The sequence below is a fragment of the Pavona decussata genome, unplaced genomic scaffold, assembly GCF_977016875.1.
Source record: "Pavona decussata unplaced genomic scaffold, jaPavDecu1.1 SCAFFOLD_549, whole genome shotgun sequence".
Classification (NCBI taxonomy): domain Eukaryota; kingdom Metazoa; phylum Cnidaria; class Anthozoa; order Scleractinia; family Agariciidae; genus Pavona; species Pavona decussata.
Genome location: NW_028145839.1, coordinates 1 through 23860, shown reverse-complemented (window position 1 = coordinate 23860; position 23860 = coordinate 1). Strand labels below are relative to the sequence as shown.

Sequence of the window (23860 nt, the reverse complement as noted above, 5' to 3'; positions counted from 1 at the left end):
GTTTGAGAGTTTTGTTATTGGGCAGAAGATAAGGGGGCCTTCTCTTGAATAAATTTTTTAATGATCATTTGTTTAGTTTCTGTAGTTCTTGCTTGAAAGTGTTTCACAGCAAAACCAAAAAAGGTGGATTAGATTTTCAGGCTTGGTTCAAGGCAGAATATTGTTACAGACCTACAGTTTGTATTTGATAAACAGTTGTTCAAATATACCCCACTCCATGCTCATGTGATGCTTACATAGTAGAAAATTATGAATTCCAAATGAATTGAAAATGGACTTTGAGAAACTCTAGCATATCCATGGAGATAAGCAAACTAAAAGTTGTTTGTACACCTTTTTCTTTAAAACATTGGTATTATTACCCATATTTTCCCTTAATTTCTGAGTACAGAAATACTGCAGCCTGGTTAGCAAAGTTGGTTGTGTACCAGACTGTGCAGCAGTTGGCCTGGGTTCGATTTATGACCAGACAAACACTCAGGGTCTTTAAAGAAATGAGGAGAAAGTGCTGCCTTTGCACTATCACCTGTCACCTGCAAATGGTTAGACTTTCTAGTCTTCTCTGATAAGGACAAAAAACCATAGGCTACATCTCATTGTACTTTCACTTAAATCTGACTCTGTGGGACATAAAAGAACTTCCGGGGACATAAATCTCAGCTCTGTCAGTGACCACCCCTAGTGTTTATCACAAATCCAAATTCACTGTACAGGGTTATTTCTAACTCATTACTTCAGGCTGCTTAACCGCAGATTACAATAATTTATTATATTATTCTGCAGCTTAAGCAGTCTGGCAAAGTGCCCAAAACAGTGTTGCAAATTATCCCTGAAAAGCCCCATGAGGAGTGAATGAGATAAACAAAATGAAATAAAAACCAACTTTTTTTTCCTCAAAATTCTCTCTTTTTGAAGGTAATAGCAAGTGATTGAAGCTGAGAATTTGTCTTCAATGAGAGGCCTTAAGGGTTGTGCATTTGAATGGCTTTTTGGCCCTTGGGGGCACAAATTTGAACAATTAACCTATCACCCTAAGTTTACAAAGTTCAAATACCTGGAGGGTTGCTTGGGGATGGGGGATGTTGAAGTTTTCACTTGATCAGTGCATTTTGTCAAAAATCAAAATTAACAAGCTATCACTGAAATTGTACAATTAATTTGCTTATTTACAAAGTGAAGCTGCATTTTTGTAAGCTCTCTTGTTTGAAATTGAATATGAATGGATATAAATGGAGAAATTTACAAGCAGTGGTCAGTGGCTGCCCATTATTTGCTTTTAAATCTTGTTTTAATCTTTTTGATACCAGAGTAAACAATGCAATATTTAGAAATAAATTCTACTTCCCATGTTTGAGAGAGGATTGCCTTTTATTTGTCACCGTCTGTGTAACAAACAAATGTAAAAAATTCAACATTGTGTTACCATGGAAATTCATTACCATTAAAGATATTGGATGATAACATTGTACCTCACTGTTAGTGATAACATGTCATGTTGTTAAGCATCAATGGACACTTTCTGTCTGGAATAATACCGTGTACATGACATTCCTTCCATTCATGTGTGCATGTGCTTTGTGGTTATTTACATGCATATTATTTCTGAAAGTACACACAAGTAAAACACAAGTCACAAATTTCAGTGTAACGTACCATTTTTTAATCACGTTTATATTGTGGCTCAAATTTCACTTTTATTCACTTTTATTTTTATTTTCCTTCCTTTTTGTGTTTGGTAATTTATGGTTATGGGGATAAACTAAAGGAAAATTTTACTTAACCAAACAAAAATTTCAACCACAACATCTACATTAACGGCAATAACATAGCTACTTCAGGTCTGTTGTTAGACCTCATTGGAATAACAATCACTCACTGAAACCCACATCAGTTGTTTTGTAGAGACAGAGTTTGTAGCCTGTCTTTGAAATAAAAAGAACAGATAGTCAAGTATAGTGTTTGTTCGTAGAATTTTCTCTTAACTTAAGGTCGCAATGAAATGTCCGAAAGATAGTAGCTTTGGAGTGGAAATGTGGGCCGGTAAGTGGGGACATTTTCCCCTATCCTATCACATAAAAGGTGCAAAATCTTGAGACATTTCTTGTGATATTAGACATCAGCATTACCAGTATTCATTTGCTTCTCGAGAGGCTCTCATCCAGTGACAAAGGTAAACCGCGCAATTAAATATTTACTTACGTTTCTACTCGAAAATCGAGTCGTAGACTCATCGGATTCTCTTAAATTACCATGGTACTCTTCACCTGCTCTGGTTTTTCTTCCTAAACCGGCAGATGAGCATTACTCCACAAGTACAGCTCTTGGCCGAGACCAAGAAATCTCACGTACACCCTTCTGATCTCGCGATAAACGTTTGTGTTTGTCTCCTTTCTTCCTTTCTTGTACAAACTTTAATTCCTCGGCACAAAAAAACTACGGTACAGAGATTTCTCGACAAAGACACTTTGAAAATTTTACGCTTATGTTTTCAGGCTGGTCGTAAAATTTTGAAAACTCCGCCATCATGCAGATCATCGGCCGCCATTTTGATTGGGATTGTTGTTGCTGTCCAGGCTCCGCGCGCAAGCTGAGCTACTAAGTCACGTGGTTGAATTTCAACCAATCAGACATTTTTTGCCAGTGAAGACGACAGAGCGCAAAAACCGCTGGGCATGCGCAATAGATTCCGGTCTTCTTCCCGCCATTCGATTTTCAAAAATGGCGGACGACGAATCAAAATAAGACACGTCATGCGAAAGGCCGTTACGCCGCTGTCCTTGCTCTCAGAACTTCAGAATTCTACATTATAGTCCGCCAGCTGTGGAGCATTTCATGAAAACATCGGTTTAATAGTTGTAGTTCTACACCAGCGACATTTAGAGGACTTAACGCATTCATTTTGTTCAAAGCAAGCACGGATTTTTGCATTTCTTAAGGTCTACGCTTACTCTTTAAGGTCAGAAAAGAGAAATCAGGGCCGCACCTAGGATTTTTTGTCTGTGGGGGCAAACTCCGCACACCCCTCACAGGGGTCTACCGTATGTAGACAGGGTTTCTAGTTGAACATTAATTTTGTTTTCACTCCTACACAGAAAGTTGCCTCTACGACGTTTAGAGAAAAAAAACACACCGAAGCTTTTTTTTTTAAATTGCCATGACTTCTTATGGAGTTAACATCTTGTTTAGCTTGAAGTAAATATTGTTTCTCATTTTAAAACACAGTCGATACACTGCTGTAAACAAAGGGAGAAAATCACTGAGCTTCCACAATACAAACGCACTATATCAGTGGAGCGAAGCATTTGCAAAAACACACTCGTTATTTAAATACAATTCAAGCCTTTTCAGTATTACTGTGACACGTTGCATAGCTCTATAACACGCTACAACGATTACTAGAGAACCAAAAAACCAAATAGCCGTGCCAAGAAACACTACTCCTTGTGACAAACACTAATAGTCGGGCCCGGCATTCCAACAATTACAGAATGAAGCTCATTGCATGATACAGGCAATGATTAATTTCTGTCCTAACATTACACAAATCTCAACAAGAAAGGCAGTTAAAACTATCAAGCACTTAAAAGATCCAAGCCAAACCCAGCTGAAATGCCCTATGTGGCATAAAAACACCGTCGTCGAACACGCGGAATAAGAGATCATATTCAAAAGGAAGAGAATTTGTTACAGCGAGTTATAGCTTTTTCTGCGCGCCTAATTTACACCTACTTTTGTTGTATTTGTTTGTGCTACATCTTTCATACCTTTCGCCCCCACACCTTTAAAGATTATTATGTATGTAAAGAGCCTTTCTGACACTCCTTTTACCCTTTTTAAGCCAGTTTTCTTTGCATAAGTTTTTAGTGTGCGCGTCATTTTCAGTGTTGTAAAGTTGTGTTTCGCCGTTTTTATGTTAGTCGTTCGTTTTCTATTGTTTCTCAGTTGCTTATTCCATGTCGTTACTTGTAGTATTTTTTAACATCTTTTATTTAATCTTTGTATTTCAAGAACCGTTCTGGTACGGATTTGTTTACCGTCGGGATGTGTTTGGAATGGTGAAGTTTTCGAATAAAGTGATAAAGTAGAGAGCTGAGTGTAATTAGCAGCGGCTACAGAATTCAAAAGAGGAAACTCAAAAATCATTAGGTGCAAATGAGCTGACGGATGATGAACATGTGATGGTTAAATCCAAACCCGCTACAAATACTTGCGAGCAGGGCAGGCTTTTAAAACCAATTTATCTCTGAAAAAAAATATACTTGTATAACCTAGATTTAAAAAGACTAAAACACGCGCCAGAAAGTGGCGTAGGCTTGTCAGTCTTTATTTACACACCAAATTCTAAACCATAGGCAGCACAAACTGACAAAATCATTATTTTCATAAGAAAACCGGTACTGGCTTTTGCCTCAAAAGATTTTCCAAAATAATTATTTGGAATTCACATTGAAGGAATATTTTTTCAGTCAATTAGTCGATTTTCTTGTGATCAGTGTGATGTTAGAAACTAATTGAGTTTTCCTGGCGGGGGCAGCTGCCCCCTCTGCCCCCGCGCTAGGTACGGCCCTGGAAATGTCACGGATAAACACCTTTCGTGCAACATATCAAATACGACTTTTTTTTCGTTTCTATGAAAATTTGCAAAAGCTTTTTAAAGTTGAACGTTTGTTCTGATGCTTACAGAGGATAAACGGAGGCTTCTTCTTTGCAAGTTTTTGGATTTTGTAAGTATTGAAGGCTGAACTTTGAGAACGTAATGTTTTAGCAATGCGGCCACTTTTATTTTAAGCCTTATTTTTAACTGTAATATGCAAGTTTTCATGTATTTGTGTCTTTTGACGTTTTAAAATGTAGTTTTTCGAGGTTTTGACTTTATTTGCCTTTTAACTTAATTTCTGGAGGCTTATTAAAGTGTGTTGACTATTTATCTGTGTACCGAGTGATTGCTCAAGTCACCGTTTTGCAGTCGTCATGGAGTTTCCGTTTGCGTAAAAAAAACAAACAATAACTAATTAGTCATGCAATGTCTGAAGGCCCCAAGAACACTGAGAAAAAATGCCCAGACATCTGGCACCAGTGATTGTTGGGTAAATTTGTCCATTGTTTCCAGGGAAAACGCACGAGCCTGTGGGCTTTTACACGAAGTTGTGTTGTGCAAAAAGCAATACGCGATACGACGTTCAGACTAATACTACTTCAACAATATCCCTGTCGTAGCGGTGCCTGCAAAGGTACTCTTGTAAAATGCCCCCACCGGTTGTTTTCAGTTTTTGATTTTTTTGAAAGCCGCACTGGAACTCTCGTCTGCGAGGAACATCTACCTTTCGCAGATAGAGACGAGAGGATTTGTCAGCAGAGGGGATACATCCCTCCCAAAAAGGTATGAGAAATGGAATAAAACAAAGGGCTTTAATTTTTTTTTAACCCCTCCCCTCAAGTAGCCTCAGGCGTTCTTAGGGGTTCGTCACGCGTTCCTGCCCCACGAACAGAAACGCGTGACGAACCCCTAAGAACGTCTGCGTGGGAGGCTACCCCTCAAGGGGCTTTTCAGAGGTAACAATCTAGATACAACTATAAACTAAGAATGAACAAAATTATTTCCAAGGACTAAAATGTTACAAGATTTTAAAATGAAATTATTACTGGGAATAACAATGGTTGTTATTCATGTAAAATATAAATGAAATTTGTACTAATATGAAAAGGAGCAACCAATAATTCCATCATTAAACACTGAAAGGATTGTTTCCTGACAGAAATTACTCGTCACAACGCCTCTTTAATGGCACTTCAAATAAAGCAACAAGAAATGAACAGTGAATTGAAAGAGGAAAACACCATGCTTCAAAAGAAAATTAAAGGTAACCTATTTATTGCTTTCATGCCATGCTAATGGCACTAGTCAAACTGCCTATGAAGTGAAAAAACTAAGGCCATTAAATACAAAAAAGTGAGCAGTAAACTTCACACTTCAAATGAAATGGCCCTAATGGGGTGGTACACAGCCACCCTCCCAAAGTAATAATATTTCTATGGGTTACTTATCAAAACGGTCATCAAAATAATAACACCTGATTCTGTTTAATGAAATAATGAGCAGAATGGATAATAACATTACCCCACAACATTTGACTGCTACCAGTAAAATGTAAAATAATTGTTACAAAGAAAAATTAACAGATTTGAAAGAAACATTTGCCTTTGAATATGGAAATAAAATATTGCTTTACATTTTGACATTTATTAAGGAGACACAGCATTTAGCACCCTTGTGCAGCAGTTCCACAGATCATTAGTCCAGCACTATTCTCAAGGTGGAGAACACCTCTACAGTCCAGATGAAATGAAGAAATTTTGCGAAAGCCATGCTCCTCAGCTTTTTGACGACATCTTCCACGCAATCTTTAATGAGGAAAAGGAAACACAAACAACGAAAAGGACAAGTCTGCAAAGGACACGGGTAGTTGCTATACTGCACAGCCTTAGCTTCTTTAGAAATCAGGTATACACTGTCAGAATGAACCTGTAACAAATAACAATGATTATAAATAAAAGTAGAAGTAAACTTGTGATTTCTCACTGTAAATGATACAAGATTGTCGTGTACTTAACTATTAGTAAAGAGCAGGGTTTATTCTAGAGCGTGGCTTTGCAAGATTTTTGCAATTTGTTTCCTTTGTGTTTGTTTCTGCATTCTTTTTCTGGGCTTTACTGGCTGCTTCAGAATAGACTGTACAAAGAAGTTCAAATATCTTTTATGGGGCCCCTACTCTTGGGCCCTCTTTCTAGACAAAAGGTCCCCAAAAAAATTACAGAGGAGGGCCTTCATTGCAAAATGTCTAGAATAAACCCTGAAGAAGTCGCAAAAGGATGGAACACACCCAGCTTCTATACAAAAATTGTACTATTACCCATATCTCATTTACTGAATGGAAACTTCCAGTAATCCTGTTACTTATTGCATTCTGTTTGACACAACTAATAATAATTACTAATATTTTTCCATAGCATCCCATTTATACATGTAAATATTTATTATAGAAATTCTTCTATGAGGAGACAAACACCTTTCCTTATGATGGAGATACAAGTAGTCTGATTTTGTTATTATCAATCTTGAATACAAAGAGAAAGCCTTCAACAAATTCCTTCACAGAGTAGATGTTCAACTGTATGCCATTTTGATTTAATTGGTAGAAAAACTGTCCCATGCAGAAAGCAAATGGATTGCAGTTGAAATTCATCTTTGATGTCTGGTATGGTACTTGGGTACAGTTGCCATCCACATACAATAAACAACTGCGAGAAATATTTAGCAAAAGCAAACATGAGTCATGTCAGAAAAAAGGTGCATATGGCAATGAAGGTACAGGCTGTAGTTGCAAATGACTTGAACTCACCATTGTTCAAAATAAATAACTGAATTGAAATTAAACAACAATCAAGAACTGGACTATTTTAACTACTTTTTTAAGTTCATAAAAACTAATGCCAAGAAACAACAACAACGACAACAACAAAAACTGGCATGAAACTTATGCAAAAAGCTCTAACCAGGAAAATTCTCAAGTGAACCCTGATGACACTAGTGGAAGAAGAGCACTCTCACAACTACACTTTTCAACCCTGTGCTTAGGACTATTCAGTGCATTTCCAAATTTCTTTCACCATAACAAGCCATGTTTCTTTAAGTCAGAGATATTCTTCAGTGTTGTAAGGTTTCAATTTTCCTGTTAAATTGTAGTTGCAGTTGCTGCTGGACTTTCAACGTGTAATAAAAATAGACACAAAATAATGATTCAGGAAATAAAAATATAATCCTGAACCATCTTAAAATTCCTTCAAGCAGTCACATGTTAGGTCTAAGAATGGACACTTTATAAAAAACCTCAAAAGGAAAAACTTCTCATGGAATGCTGGTGAACCTACTTGATGAGATAAGTTGCTTTAATTTCTTTTTCTACACAACATTCTTTCGTGGTGGGAACTTTGACGCCTGGCTGAAGTCAATGCTGAAAGCATCAATGATATTCATCAACTTTCGGCACAGAAACTATGACAAAGCAACACGTGCCAACTGAGTGACCTTCTGTTCCATATTTCCCAAAACAATGACCTTGGTGAGAGGATCCAACAGGTTCTGCAGATTTTTACGGAGAAAAAAGTGGAAAATTTTCATTCAGTATTACGACAGTAAGACAGAATTCTTATACCTTCTAATTCTAATATTTATTTGAGTGTCAAAGATTTGCCTCATTATGATTTTAATAAAGTGAGAGTGAAAAACACAGGACAACCAATGAATATTACATTTTTATACTTTAAACTCTCTTAGCTAAGTGTAAGAGCAGGTTACATGTACTTGGGTTGTGATGATGTATCTGACAATATAAGCCACTGCAAACAGTATTTAGAATTTGCCTACCACTATCATTTAAAATACTGTTAACTACATGTATGCCTCCCAGTTCTGCAGGGTAGTTGATCAGTCATGTATATAATTTTTGGCAAAATACATTCTTTCTCGCATAGTTGTGTACCCATCTGGGCTCTGTCAAGACTCATTTCTACAATTGCACATGCACTTAGGGCAAGGCATTTTGACGCAGACTTCAACACATGGTTTTTGCCAACCTACCTGAGAGGCAGTGGAAATCAAAATACTACAGAGCTCTCACTGAAGTCAGCAAAATACCTGTTTGACCTCTTTACTGAAGTATGGAACACCCTTGGACAAACAGTTAAGGTTCCACGAGGAAATTGCAAATTAGGTGTGCACTATTCTCGTGCAGATATATTTTACAGTGCAGTATGAAGAACAGGAACATGCTTAAATTTCCAGTTTGTTCAGTTTACTTGTGCAATAGTATTTTTTGGTAAAAAGAAGAAACTTGGAAATGTTTTTACACTAGCCCCCCCCCCCCCCCCCCCAGAAAAAAAAAAAAAAAAAAAAACAAGATGATGATCCTCATTTTAATTTGTAACTATGCAGGTTATCTGGAGTGCAGGAGAACACAAGAGAGCATTTTGTAAGGTGGATGCAGAACATGATTGCTCATGTTTAACTTACCTTTTCTTTCAGCCATATTACTTCCCAGCACTGGATGTTACATTAGATCAGCGTTCACTGTCTATGGGATATTCCTTCCTTGGCAGTGAACGCAGAAGCCTTCCGCCACCGTTCACGCGGTTCATCCACAACCAGTTGGGGCTGCCGTAAGAAAAGTTTATATCTGTGACCAGGATGGTTGTGGGAAGATTTGCAAATCAGCTGGAGGACTCACTCTCCACAAAAACAAAATGCACAACGGCAAGAAAAATAATTGAGCTTGCAGATTTTACACCGTCGTGCCGTCCCGCGTGGTCTCTTGTGCGAAGAATACGTAGCAAAATAAAAAGGTCTTGTCATCCACGTTTCCCTGAAACGGGTGTTACTGATATTACGAATAACAGTTCTGCCCTGATGTGTTCTGCATCTTTCCAAGAGCACACCCTGGTTTATAATCAAAATGTGAAATCGTCCATCGGTCGATCGATTTCTAATTACTGTGAGCAGCCTTGCGCAGCCGCAGATCAGAAAAGTAACTCGCTTTACGTCATTATTTATTGACCAATCAGCAGTTTTTGCGCTCTGTCGTGGTTTTAGGCGTGGATTCACCTCCTGGCGTCGCGTCAGCGCAAAATGGACGTCCAAGGAGTGTATTTTGGATACGTCAGGGACGAGTATCCAATGTGTTATGGTGTGTCTTTCTCCCAAACTCGATTTCATCCAGAATTCATCGAAGTAAGGCAACATGAGACATTATCTTTTTATTGATATATTTTGTTACAGTGTTACATCAACTGGTTTTTTCGCCAAGTTGTCTGTTCTCCAACGCAGATGATAGTGATGAATCAGCTGCACTAAATTGAAATAATGCTGAGCAAATCCCGAATTAACTATCACTATACTACAGAAGAAAAACACAAAAATTTCTCGTTCTTTAAGCGTGAGCACGACTCGACGTTGGCGAAACTACTCGTTGGCGAAAAAAACGTAACCCTCGTTACAGTTATGTAGCGCGTTTTTAAATCTCGTTATAGTTTACAGTGTACTGGTGGCATGTGTAGCGTACGGTTCAGTTATTCACCCTGACGAAGTTAAGGCCGGGTTATTCTGGTCGAAATGTAGGTGGCAGAAGAATTTATGTCTAGATCTAAATGTTCTTTGAACTGTTTTCACGAGGGAACAGACATATTGTGATTTATTATTCAACACATTGTGATATGGTCATTGCGAGCTCAATATATGTCGTCCGCACACAACAGATATCCTGCGATATACGTAGTTTTCATGCGTCCGGGAGAAAAATGGCAGAGCGCTTTCAAAAAGTAACGACCTCGGAAGAACACCAAACTATAAATAACGCTGTTTTATACTGAACACAACAAAGACAACCAAGGTTGCTGTTAAATAAGAATTGTAATCGTTTGTACAAAATCTTTTACTGCTTTCCTTTCTATTTATGAACTGGCAAATTAAGCTTACAGTTCAGCAAAAACGTATGTTAAAGTATTGTTTTTGAAACACTTTTGGATTGTCCCGTATTCTAGGGCTCAGAAATTACAAACAGTGGATGTATTTCCTTAGATTGGTTCTCGCAACCGTTAAACAGAGATCTCGACTCGTCTTGAAGAGATGGAGAAAACCACCTGAAAAAAATCCGAGCTTGCACTGAAGTGCCTCGAGAAATTTTAGCTTTCTGGCAGACAAAAAGATAGACGGTGTACAAAGTAATTATTCCTAGAAACATCAGATCTAGACCCACTTGAAAAACCGTTTAGTTTCATAAAAGATCCAGAGTTCTTGCAAGCAACAAGGCACTAGATGCGTTTGTCAAAACACTGAGGAAAGATCATGAAATTGCGTGCGTAGTAAACAAAGAAACACTCACCCGAGAAATCGTTGAAAAGCTTTTCCAGTCTTTTAGCTCAGCCCAGCTGACACAACAAATTCTTCGCAGCTTCAAAATACTGTTTGGTTTTAGCTTTTGAGGCTAGAGATTTGTAGAAAATTTTGCCGGAGCGATTGGCACACAACACGAGTACTCAATTTTTTAACTTGATGCAAAACGCTCTCGATTTCATTCAAACTTGAACAAAGCTGCCACTTTCATTCATCCCGGTCGGCACGTGGGAAAATGTTACAAGTTTCTTTTTTCTGTTTTTTTTTTTTTTTTTTGACAAATTAGATCGCCTTCAGCTTTTCTGCCATAAACCCGTCTGTGCTTTGTTATCAATGTGTTCAATAATAAAACAATTATCCTGCTCAATCTTGTGGAATTAATCGCCTGATTTTAGCCAACTCGGCCTACGGCCTCGTCGGCTAAGTATCAGGCGATATTCCGCACGATTTCGCAGGATAATTGTTAAATACATCCAACGGACGAACAACAGCAAGACTTTATCAACCGCGTGGGGCATGAGCCCCAGCGGTTCGTGTTCTGCAGTCTATTTATTTTATTTATTTTTAACCGCGCGGGGCATGAGCCCCAGCAGTTCGTCTTCTGCAAGCCGTGTATTTTTTTTTTTTAGTTTTGTCGGTTAATCAGGGCCCGGGCCTCTACCTCGGCCAACAATGGCTGGGCTTCGGTTCTAGCAATTGGTAATTTAATTTGATTAAGATATTCATATTAATTTATTAATTACTAGTGTCAGTCAATAGTTATCTGTGTGAGGGGGTAGGGGGTGTGGAACATTTGACCATACGCACTAAGAAAAACAAGACGTGGATCTACGTTACTTTTAATTTTTAATTATGAGAACGGGCATATATTTGTTTCAAGAGAGCATCTGCTTTCCTTGTGGTAGTATTTATTCTAGAACAAGATGTTTTTACCTCTACGCATGCGCATAACGTTGGTCCACGTTCTCAGCTGTATCCCAGTGTTGTTTCTCTAAAAGGTGAGTTCAACAGGTTTTGGGATTTTCAAGTCTCCAAGAAGTGAAGTATTTATTTTTGCTGCTCAGAGAAACAGCTTCCATCGCAAAGTAAATACAGTTTCAAACCTTTATTTGTAATTATATATGCAAAACTTTCCAGCGTGAATTTTCACACGGCCGTGCTAAAAATAGCTGTGGATGCCTCAAACTGTGTGGCACGCTTGACTGAGCACCAGAGAAAATTCAGCGGGCAGTGTTTTTCCTTTTGCTCAATATAACTGTTATTTTGCACGTGGTTTTATATTTTAAGGCGGGAATGTTTTTTATCTAATAGGAATATATCCTGTGTTCGTGTTTTTTAAACCGCCAATCCTTCTATTCGGGAATTCATAATTTATTGCCGAGTAATGTGACAATGGGAGCATGCCTTGGCACATTTTGATTACGTCATTGATAAGGGGAAAACCCCGCTCGTTCGATTTCGGCGTGAGTCACGCATGCTCCAGATATATTTGTCATTCGTGCAGGTACTTTTGCTAAAGCTACTTGTCAATATTTCGTTTAAGGTAAACAAGAAAAATTAAATTCCACGCGGTTCACCTTCCCTATAGAAGGTAGATCTTGTTTGTTCTATAAACACTGCAAATGTAGGTAAGATTTCCGCACAGCCCCATACATTATGCGATAGTTCGAATAGCAAAAGTAGGTTTCAAGCCTGGATTGGAAAAAAATTTCCATTTGATAAGACAAATCGTTTATTACGTTGGGGGGGGGGGGGGGGGGCGATGGTTTTTCAAAACATTTTGTGTTTCAAAAGATGAGTAGCACAATCACCATGCCCATTTGGGGGTGGTAGGAAAACTTTCATTGATTTATTCTATCAAACATCTTCAATAAAGCTAGATTTTTGCATAAAGCTGTGGTTGACATTGTTAATTACCATAAAAGTGTAAAAAGGGTAAACTACATTTTTATTTTTGAAAAAATAACGGGAAAAGATGAGAAAATGGGCAAATTTTGACTGTAACTCGTAACGCAATCTTCGCGGTAAAAATTTTCAAAAACATTTTTCATAAAAAAGGAAGCTTGTATGGCCAAACGGATTATACCTAGTGATAACACACAATAAACAATACATTTGAGCAAAATTTCAACATTTCCAGTTTATCAAAACACATTTAAAGGATTCATCTTTCTGGAGTATCCTTCCTGTAACGCTGCGTTGAAGAATTTAGAGGTTCACTATGTTGTTGTCCGTAGTAGAGCTCAAGTTGATATCTGAGGGAATAAAAACATATCAACTAAATGCTCATACTTAATGTTTTAACATAGGGAAAAATCAGTCAAAGGCATCAACTATAAGCAGAGAAATGATAGCTCAAAGAAGTCGCTACGGTTTATTGAAATGCAATTACGCAATAATATTTTTTGAGGACTCACCTTTTAATTCACCGCCGTGATCCAAACAAGGTACAATCGGGTTAGGAAACCGAGCGGATCTGAATGCTCACAAGTTCCCCTTGTTATTTCCATACTCTCATCCTCATAGCTTTGAAAACGGCCAAAATATTACCTTTTGATTGAGTCGCTACGTTTTTCGTGATGTTGACGCCATATTGAAAGCGGAGTACGGCCATTAACCCCGCTAAGAGCGTTTGGAAATCTGCAGTTTACTTCGCAAAGACGCCATGCTTTCGTGTCGAAGAAAAAGCTTAGTAACCTCTCCTGATATGAATGTTACAGGGGAGGCCTGAGACATTTTTCAGGGAAATTAATTTTTCTGGATATTGAGCAATCTTCATGTTGTAAAGAGGGGTAGAAAGACAGTGTTTAGAGTGCCAGTAGATCTGAATGAGGAGATATTAGCCTCTATGTAGTCCAAAAGATCTGTTTAGAGGTCAAAACATTCCATTTTTACTTTTTACTTGTACCAGTGAACACAAAATTGGTAATTTGTAGGAAAGACCACGCCCGCAAGGGGGTAAATTAAAAATTCAGTTTAACAAGACAAAAATGTAATATTTTCCTAAAAATCAGTAAGATTTGTAAGTATGAGTTTCAAATAAACCAAAAGAAGTGATTATACCCCAAAATTAAAAATTTCATTATTTTCCGGCATGTTACAGAAATGGGTACGGTGATTGTGCTACTCATCAAAACTGAACCCCCCCCCCCCCCCAAAAAAAAAAAATATTGTCATATAAAAATAAGACCCCACTTTTTAATTCTTATTTTAAAAAGTGTACCCTCCCCCCCGACCAGGCCATAATTCTCTCCTTTCTTTCTTACACATGCAGACTTTTTATTTTGTTTACATAGTAGCCTGTTCCAAGCTCTCAGATAGTCGAGGGCATTTGTGAAAAAGCAGGGGATCAACATCGCTGCTAAGTTCAGCCAAATTTTTAGGCTCTTATTTAATGTGTTTAGCTGATTGTGGACATCATATGTAGCTATTCTCAATGAGCTTCACTGAATACTCTAGTAAATTTCCTTTTTTTACCACACTCAAACCATAGCACAAAACACAGCGCTGTCTCGATGTCACTTGTTTCTCAAGACCAGTACCGCATAACAACAGTTGCAGATGTTGTCATTGACATATTTCGTTAATTAGTAGTGTACCATCATCATCGCTCCTTTTTTTTTTACAAGAAACTGGTTTTTTTTTCACAAGGCTGTAACGGGACTTCAGTGACGCTCAGTGGGACAAAAAATTGACGGTGAATGTGAATTTTGCTGGGAGGGTCCGGGGGCATGTTCCCCCGGGAAATTTTGAGTCTGAGTTCTCAGAAATGCCATTTCCTGCATTCTGAGTCACTTTCATGCTTCGTCAGTTTTTAAATATTATCAGTTAACAACGAACTCCGAGAATTTTTCCTTTTTGAGTTATTTTCGTGAAAAATAACAATATGTCAGCGCAAGTGGGCTATGTGAAGTTCAGTTTTTCATTCATGTATGTTTCAGTGTATGTTTGTATGTCACACCAATCAGATTGGAGCTATTATCAAGGTCAAGAACCAATCAAATCGTTTCTTATAAAGTATGAATATTTGAGGCTTGAGATTCGATTTACAGCCATCTTTGTTTTTTATATATAGTTGAGCGTTGTTGGACTCATTTCGCCGTTTCTGAGGCTCAAAATGGCAGCTGACAACTTACGGTTATAAATTTCAAATAAACACCCGCCCGGAAATTTTTGTCGTGGCTTTAGATAATATTAGCAGATGAATTTAATTGCGGCTAGTTTTGAATAAAAGTACTGTCGCACTTTGAAAGTGTACCGAGGTTAGTAACAGTGGCTTCAATTTTGTCGGAAGCGAATTTTGTTCTCAAAAGGTATGTGCAGCTTGATATTCATTTGTGAGTTGTTTCAATTAGAACTGAGTATTGTTCGCCCAAAGTAACATGTAATAATTATTTCGAAGTAAAACTATTAATGTTTTCGTTTTAAACAACTTAGATTCAACGGATTCACAAGATCACGCAAAAATAAACACCAGCAGTGTCTTACGATGTCGAAGAAAATTCGTTGGCTTCTATTACAGTGCGGATAACATCAAGTTTGCATATTGTCGGTTTCTAAAGTGGGGTCGGCAGAATGTTGCAATATGTTTCAAGAACAAGTAAACAGCTACGTTTCTCATATGAGGGAGGCACTGGTATCAAAATAAATCACACATAGAAATGTTTTTTGTTGTTGTTGTTGTTTGTCAATTTAGATGTTTTAATGTCAAGACGGCCTGTTGTTTATATGGTCAATTTTTTTTTTCTGAAAAACTGGCCAAATCTCAGTAAGAAAGGGGTTCGACTTATAGCCAAGTATTTGCGCCAAAAAATAATTATTGTAAGAGTGAAGATTCAATGTATACTCAACTATAAGCCGAGCAATTTTCAACAAACACTTCGCTCTTAGCCACAGAATTAATCCGCAATTCTTGTAAAAAATAAGAAAAGCAAGATTTTGTCTAATTTTGACCGTATCAGAAACTGACCAATCAGAAAAATAACTGTAATATAATAATAACTGTCGGTCATGGGACAATGTCCCACCAAAATTTGCCAATGTGCGATGAAATCGCAATGTCCCACCAAAATTTGCCAATGTCCGATGAAATCGCATCCTTGGTCGGACATTTTGTCCGGCCAAATTTTTGTATCAACATTTGACTATATCATTTACAAATAAAATTTGCCTTTTTTATACGCTACTCTTTCAAATGTACCTTTGTGGTTAGGTCCGACCGAATTTTCCTTTTGTCCGACCAAAATGGTGCCCTAGTCGGACACATGTCCTTTCAAGGTAAAAAATTTATTTGTAGCCCTGCTTTATGGAACGTTCTTCATGTAAGCCTCCGCATGATCACATGTATTTCTACTTATCTTTTTAAATTAGCTTTAAATATTTCTTAGATATGTATATATAAACAAATATTGTAGTGATTATTTTTAAATTTTATGGTAGATTTTTTGGTTATTTATTGTTGTAATGCACTTTTGATCACCTAGTAAAAAGCGCACTATAATTATTATTTTAAATTATATTATTAAAATCTTCAATAACAAATTAAATTAGCAGTACATGTACAGTGCAATAATTTATGGACAAGAATGCTATAAATCTTATTAAGTGAGATACCATTTCTTCTTATAGGGTTCATCCGAAGGTTCCTTTCATTTCTTAAAATTTAATGAGCTATTCCCTTTGGACAAGGAGTTTGCAAGGGAAAATGTTGAGCCTGAAAAACAAGAAGCCTACAAGTCATACGATCAGGCTTTCAAGCGACTTACAGATGATGTTATTTCAGCCACAGTCAAAGTGGGAGTGGATACTAAAGAAAGAGACTTAAATGTCAAAATTGCCCAAAATATCTTTCTTCCACTCCTTGGTCAAAATGGGTACTGTTTAATGAACAAGGACCATAAGGTCAATGGAGTTGCAGGGTTGAAAACACCTGCCGATTGCAAAGTGGATGGACTTTATATAGGTAGGTACACCACTGCTTTGTTTTTCACCAACTGAAGCTTCTTGTAAATATCTAGCCTACATAGCTGGCTGTTTCATTGTTTTATTCAACACTGAACTCAATACAATATCATCATGGTCCATTACTGTGATTTTTAATTCGCTAAATCCATGGTAGTTCCTCAGTATGGTGACTGTCTACTTTGGAATGGAACCGGTCCATGAACTTTATACGAGCAAACTATCTATGGAGTTTGAAATGCTTACTACCATTTGCGCTCAGCCGTGAAGCCTGACCGTTTCTTCACACATGTTTACTTTTCAAAGCTGACAGTTTCCCAGACAACTGTGGTGACTAAACAAATGGAAATGTTCGTTTGGAGCATGGAACTGTGCATGTTTGTCAAACAAACATTGCATGTTTTGATCACCTAGGTTTGCGCGACAGGAGAGATTCATCTATCTGTAGTACTTTACATGTATATTCGTTCATCTGTGTTACAGATATGTCCGAGTTAGTTTAAATCAATTAAGGTAATCTATGACTATTACCGTATTTTCTCGATTAAACGCCGGACCCCGAGTAAACGCCGGGTCAAAACTGCTAATTTTTAAATAAACGCCGGGGGCGTTTGTCCAAGGTCCCGGCGTTTAATTTAGGTCACGGCATTTATTTGCGTCGAGCCAACAACTACAGATATTCACTAGAAAAGCACTTCTATGGCACGTTCTGTACGGTATACTGCTTTAATTTGTTATTTTAATAAATGCTTAACAAACAAGTCTGGCGTAACATTAACTGCGATGTATGCTGTACACCAAAACAAAATTGAAAATATATAGCAATGTTCACGTTCCTGTCGTTATGGCTGACGCACTCTCTTTCTTTTGTTGTAGTGCTCGCTGTCTCTAAAATTGCGAGGATCCCTCCAGCGTTTGTTTATTAGTTGTTTTAGCCTTGTCAAAAAATGATGAAAATTTTACTTCATTAATAAACGGCGGAACCCGATTAAACGCCGGGTTCAAATAAATGCTGGGTCCGTAAGGCCAAGTTTTAAATAAACGCCGGGGGCGTTTAATCGAGAAAATACGGTATTTTTTTTTCTTAATGAAATCTTGAAGTGATAAAAGCTTTTGAAGCAAATTTGTAGCTGTTTTCTTTTGATTAATGCTGGGCTATGTAACACAAAGTGATTTGAAGCTGCCATGTAATGGCAGGACACGAGTCAATCAGTCAGCGTGTTGATTTAAGATTACCTGAGAGTAATCGCTAAATATAAACTAAAATATAACCAATGGGCAGACCTCAGCGTGACATTTATTTATTAAGGTAGTAGAACTGGTATAAGGTCAAAAATAAACCATACCTAAAAATTCAGTGTTTCAAAAGATATTTATGAGTGAAGAACAAATGCAAGAGATGAGGGTTTGTTTTAAGCTAGGAGCGGAGAAAATAAAGGCCGAAATTGGTTGCTACGAGCGCCTTTTTGCGATGTTAATAATTAGCGGTCTGCAATCCGAGTCGATATGACATTGCGTTGACAGCTATTTTACACAAATTCAGTTTTCGTCATGCAATCCTGTCTTCACAGTTCTAGCGAAATTGAAGGGAAAAGTGGGAATATTTCTTTGGTACAACATCTTCCCTTTTAACTTCTGGACATTTCCTAATTCCAATGCTTTGTTTAGCCCTTCAAAGTCTACAAGGAAGCTGTTTTGATGTCTGACCCTCGCTGAGTCAAAGCCAAAACGCAGCATGAAGTCTCTTTCGCAACAGCGTTGCTATGCGTTTCGCAATAGCACTGTGCACTAATGACGTCACGAGATTTCACACCCCGTCGAGACTCAGACAAACAAAGTCATATTCTGTAAGAGATGTAGGGAAAAACATGTGAATGGCGAGCAGTTCGCTTCGATCTTTAACGGTTTTAACCGACGAAGACGACGTTCCTGGCTCTAAATTCAAAAGAGAACCACGGGAATACACAGTTGAGCAACTAAAACGGTGGCTAAAGTGCAGGGGCTTGAAATTAAGCGGTAAACGCGAGAACTCATCTCTATCATTTCTCAGGAATCGGCAACTGAAGAGATCCACAAAACCGCGGTCTTGCCTGACCATTGCCTAAAATGCCACAGAATTTACTAACGGCTGAAGGACTCGTAGCAGTCCCTGGCCAGAGCAACACAGACGAATTGCGTCAGTAATCAGTCTAATTAAGGTGTAATCAAAGCACAGAAGGAAATTACTAAGCTCCTGCAACATAAACACAAACCTGACAGTTTCAGAACAGAGCGGAGCGATAACAAAAACACAGCCGTAACTAAAGCGGCCTTTAGCCCTCAAATTAACGCATTGTAGAGCTTTTAAAGAAGCTACAATGCTGATCAAGAGACAAATGACTGTGATAAGTAACACAACGTCTTGCCACAAAAGCACTAAATAGCCGGACCCAGCAATACAAAAGCTGCAAGGTCTGATAATGATTATTTATACACGGTTCAAATCCTCTCCTTACAAAGATAAAAAGAGAGGCTATACTGCCGCAAGACACACTGAAATCAGTGTCTTGCGGCAGTAGAGCCTCTCTTTTTATCTTTGTAAGGATAGGATTTGAACCAAATGCCACAAACGGCATAAGAACGACAGTCGCTACACAAAGAGGTCAATTAGATAGAACACAAAACCCAGTCGTGACCTTTGAGATAAAAATACAAAACATGAGACATTTAAGCACGTGGCTTTGTTCAGTTACTATCGCGCAAATCCTCCAAATCATAAATGGCATTTAATAAGAAGAAAATACAGCGCTAAAAGAAAATTTACAGGGAGCACTGCTCATACAAGAGAGGGCGTTTCTTAAAAGACATACTCGTTATAGCAAAACTATAACTGAACATGGCTAAAAAACGCGAGTGGGAGTCGCGCAGGTCTATCTTCTTTCCTTTTTACACTAGTTATGTTTTTCTCCGTAAAGAAATTGTGTTGGTTTCGGAAATGGAATGAATACTTTCTTCCCTGATTGCTCAACCTTTTTGAGGGATTTCGGCCACTTGTCAGGATACCTCACGTCTGTTTTGCATTCACCCCAACTGCAGTGTTTGGTGGTTACCATTTCGGTCCGTCTTGGACGCTAACTGCGCGATTTCACCAAGTTTTTCGCTTTTTGGCATTGCTACGGCAGTATTCGCTCCTACATTTTCCTTTATCACATCCCAATGTTTGTCTGAGTCTGCGCGGGGGGTCTCATGGGATCTAATGTGACAAAATCTATTTTTAGTAATAGTGCACAGCGCTATTGTTTACGCCACCAGGTTTTTTTACGACAGCAATTGGAAAAATCCCTAGATTTTGCGTAGCAATTGTGTTAATGTTCCCATGGACACATTGAACAGCGGTCTACCTATGAGAATTCAATATGGCGTAGCAAAAAACAAGCATTCGAGGGCGAATTTTGCTGATTAAAATTGCTTATTTCGCTGCTGTGACAGACAACATAGAAAAGTACCTGCAATTAAACGGTGTAGAATTATCAGATCTCCGTAAAATTTGCACCGTTTGTTTGTGTTATGTTGGGGAAACGTTGTTTAAATACCCGGTATGAACGAGACATTTAAGTCAAAATTATGGTTGTTCAAAGTTGAAGGACACATAAAAATATATCTAACCCTATATCTTCGTAAATAAATACCAGCATACCCCGTATTTTAAGGTGATTAGATGTTTTTGTCATAAATCAGCCCCAAATTAAATTATTTCCGTAACTATCAAAGGAAAACAGTAAACCGGCAATCTCTAGTTTTATGAGCCCGCAATTAATTTCCAAATTCACACCTAAGGTGTGAAAATTGACACCTCGGACATGGATTTAGTAAGCCTATGTAGTTTTTATTTCAAAAAGTCCTTGTACATCTGTGAAATTTATTCTCAAAACGGACCTGTTTATAGCAGTTCTACCACCTTAAATTATGTAAAGAAAATTTATTTTCATATAAAGAGAAGCCCAAGTACATGCAATTATGAATCTAGTTGTTCCTGAAATACTACATGCTACTGGAGAAATAAGAATTATGCAAATCAGGGAAAAACATGGCAGGCGCTTGTTGCACTAGCCTCCCACACAGTCGTTTTTAGAGGCTAGCAAAACACTTTAGCCCCTAAAAGTGACTGCATAGGAGGCTATTGCCACTCTATCTAGATCTCTCATTTTTTGCATTGCATGCTAAGAAAAAATAGACACTGCTTGCTCGCTTGTGGCTGTTTACACTGTCTGTGATCATATTACGTTCAAAAAGTAAAAAGGTAGTGAAATGTTTCCTTAGACAAAATACTGTGGAGTCCCGATTTCTCGAACCCTTAATTTTTTTTTGATACTCCTTATAACTCGAAGCAAAAGTCGTTTCTCTTCTTTAGTCAAAGACTGCATTTTTACCCTCGATTCCTCGAACCAATTTTTGTTTCCCTTGGAGGTTAGAAAAATCGGGATTCCACTGTAATAAAAAAGTAAAAGGTGTAGCACAGTGTCACATTTGAGACATAAATTATCTTCTTTTCTTTTACTACAACTGTAATTTTTCATGCAGAATAATTGTTCAACACACTAAGAGCAATATATTTTTTGCGTCGAGCCATGGCCCATACAGGGAGCTTATCTTAAGTAACTAGGAGTATTTTACTTCCCCCTGGATGAAAAGCTAGTCCATCACAGGGTTCCCCTTTACCATTATTTTGCTGGTACACATTTGTGCCTCGGGTGGAGTCTAAGCACTGTGAAAGTAGATATCTTGCCCAAGAAAACAACACAATGATCCAGGCCAGGGCTTGAACTTGGACTGTACGATTCAGAGTTCAGTAATTACAAGATGACTGAAAAAAAAAGATAAAAATTACATCATAAAACCCTAAGATGAATAAATAAATAAATAAATAAATATGATAGCCAGTTACATGACTGTATACTTAAATTAGTAACATTTATCCTTATAGGTTATGAAGGTGCATTATTTGGAGAACCAGACTGGTTTGCTTGTCCAAGAGGTATGTCAGTGTTAAAACTCAAACTTATTGCCTGTGGCAACTAAAAAATTAAGCTTTCAATGGTAGACTTTGAATTTATATTTTTCATAAGAAATTGATTTCAAGCTTGTTGGCCTTGCTGAATTTGTTCAGCATCAATTTTTCACATGAAGCAAAGTTATGTCATTGAATAACGGACAAAAGTTGTGTTGAAGAAACTTGTTTGCATTTAACCTTTTGGAACTGTTTTCTTCACCCCAAGCATCATTTCTTCGTCAATTTGTTATGGGCCTGGACCTTCTATACAATGTACTTGCAGGAAAGATGTAGAGTTTAACCTCCTTTTCATTCAACCCCATGCATTCTGTTTTCCAAAATGAAGAGGTCTCTTGCTAATTGGGAAAAAATTCCTTGTGGGGTGAGGCTGAAGGCAGTGCATAGTGACTTAAGATTTTGTCTGCCAAGAGCTTAGCCATAGAGGGTGATATTTTCTCTTGCAGTTTAACCTAAAATGGACTTCGAAGAAGTCTACATGTATATACTTAATGACCAACTGTCATTTTTGCTTTGAAATTTTGTAATTTCACCACGATTCTAGCTTGTGATGAAATTGTTTAACTAGATTTGTACACACCAGGCTACTCCCCCTGTTACATGACAACGTCTAACTTATCTCCACACCACCAAGATAATTAATCCCAGCACTTCTAGCTTTGTCTGGATCTTCAAGTCACATATTACTCAATAGACATCTAGATACAGTAGTCACTCAAGAAGGCAATATAATAATGTGTAACCATGTGTCCTCAGGCATTGTATCTATCTGGTAAACAAGCAAAAAGTGGTCTATTTGAAGGAGTTTACTTTATACAAGTCATGTATAGACTTTAAATATTTATTATTGCAGATTCTGAAGATTGTTGTGTTGCTGGAATAGGTAAATACAGTGATTACTTTCCTGAAAATAGAGCGACCACACTGTCTAGGACTCTTAAGTTTTATAATAATTAATAATAATTTACATTTTTAAAGCGCTAAAATTATAAAATATTTTGAAGCGCTTTACAGCATATTAACTAAAGGTATTAAAACAATTAAACGATAAAATATTAAAAATATTAAAAACATTACAAATATATATATATATATATATATATATATATCAGTTATCGGTTATCAGAAATCTCATCAGATGAAGAAGTCTTCAAAAAAGCGGCACCACCCTACCAAGAAGCACTGCGGAAAAGCGGTTATTCATACACCCTCAAATTCAACCCACCACAACAACAATCGCGAGAATCAACTAACACTGAAAAGAAAAAGAGGCAGAGGAACATAATATGGTTCAACCCACCATTTAGTAAAAACGTCCAAACTAATATCGGAAAAGAATTCCTAAATTTAATTAAGAAATGCTTCCCTCCCAACCACAAATTAAGAAAGCTTTTCAACAGAAATAACCTTAAGCTGAGCTACAGTTGTTCACCCAACATAAAACAGATCATCGATGGACACAACAAAACTATTCTAAGACAGAACACGCAACCTAGAAGAAAGTACCACCAACAAATCCTGCAACTGCAGAGAGCCAAGCAAATGCCCTTTAAAAGGAGAATGCCTAGTCAAAGACGTAGTGTACCAAGCCACCGTCAGCACTGCAGAAAGCTTAGAAACATACGTCGGCCTTACCGCCACGGAGTTCAAGACGCGATGGCGAAACCACCAAATGTCATTCAAACATGAGAACAAAAGAAATGACACTGAACTAAGCAAACATCTGTGGCTGCTAAAAGATCAAAAGAAAGACTTCTCAATCTCCTGGAAAATCCTAGCCAAGGCTAAATCCTACACTAATCTTACCAAACGATGTAACCTTTGTAACACCGAGAAATTCTATATTTTATATAAACCAGACATGGCAACGCTCAACAAACGCAATGAACTCCTGTCAACTTGCAGAC

At 37.7% G+C, this 23860-nt stretch overlaps 1 protein-coding gene and 1 long non-coding RNA gene across 2 annotated transcripts; one reads left to right on the top strand and one right to left on the bottom strand.

Moving 5' to 3' along the window:
- Positions 1 to 3117: 3117 nt before the first annotated feature.
- LOC146449919 (uncharacterized) lies at positions 3118 to 9549 on the bottom strand. Its single transcript, XR_014860460.1, has 3 exons — positions 9071 to 9549; positions 7930 to 8140; positions 3118 to 6523 (listed from the first exon to the last, which is right to left on the bottom strand). It is a non-coding gene; the product is annotated as an uncharacterized LOC146449919 (long non-coding RNA).
- A 121-nt stretch (positions 9550 to 9670) lies between these two features.
- Positions 9671 to 23852, top strand: LOC146449918 (uncharacterized). Its single transcript, XM_085100988.1, has 4 exons — positions 9671 to 9784; positions 16574 to 16907; positions 21870 to 21920; positions 22807 to 23852. The coding sequence occupies exons 1-4, from the start codon at positions 9683 to 9685 to the stop codon at positions 22908 to 22910; spliced, it is 591 nt and encodes a 196-aa protein (XP_084957114.1). The 5' UTR covers positions 9671 to 9682; the 3' UTR covers positions 22911 to 23852.
- The last annotated feature ends 8 nt before the right edge of the window (positions 23853 to 23860 follow it).

Coding starts and splice junctions, on each gene's coding strand:
- LOC146449918 (XM_085100988.1), top strand. CDS start 9,683: ATGGACGTCCAAGGAGTGTATTTTGGATACGTCAGGGACGAGTATCCA. Junction 9,785..16,573: donor TTCATCCAGAATTCATCGAA/GTAAGGCAACAT, acceptor TTCTTCTTATAG/GGTTCATCCGAAGGTTCCTT. Junction 16,908..21,869: donor AGTGGATGGACTTTATATAG/GTAGGTACACCA, acceptor TTATCCTTATAG/GTTATGAAGGTGCATTATTT.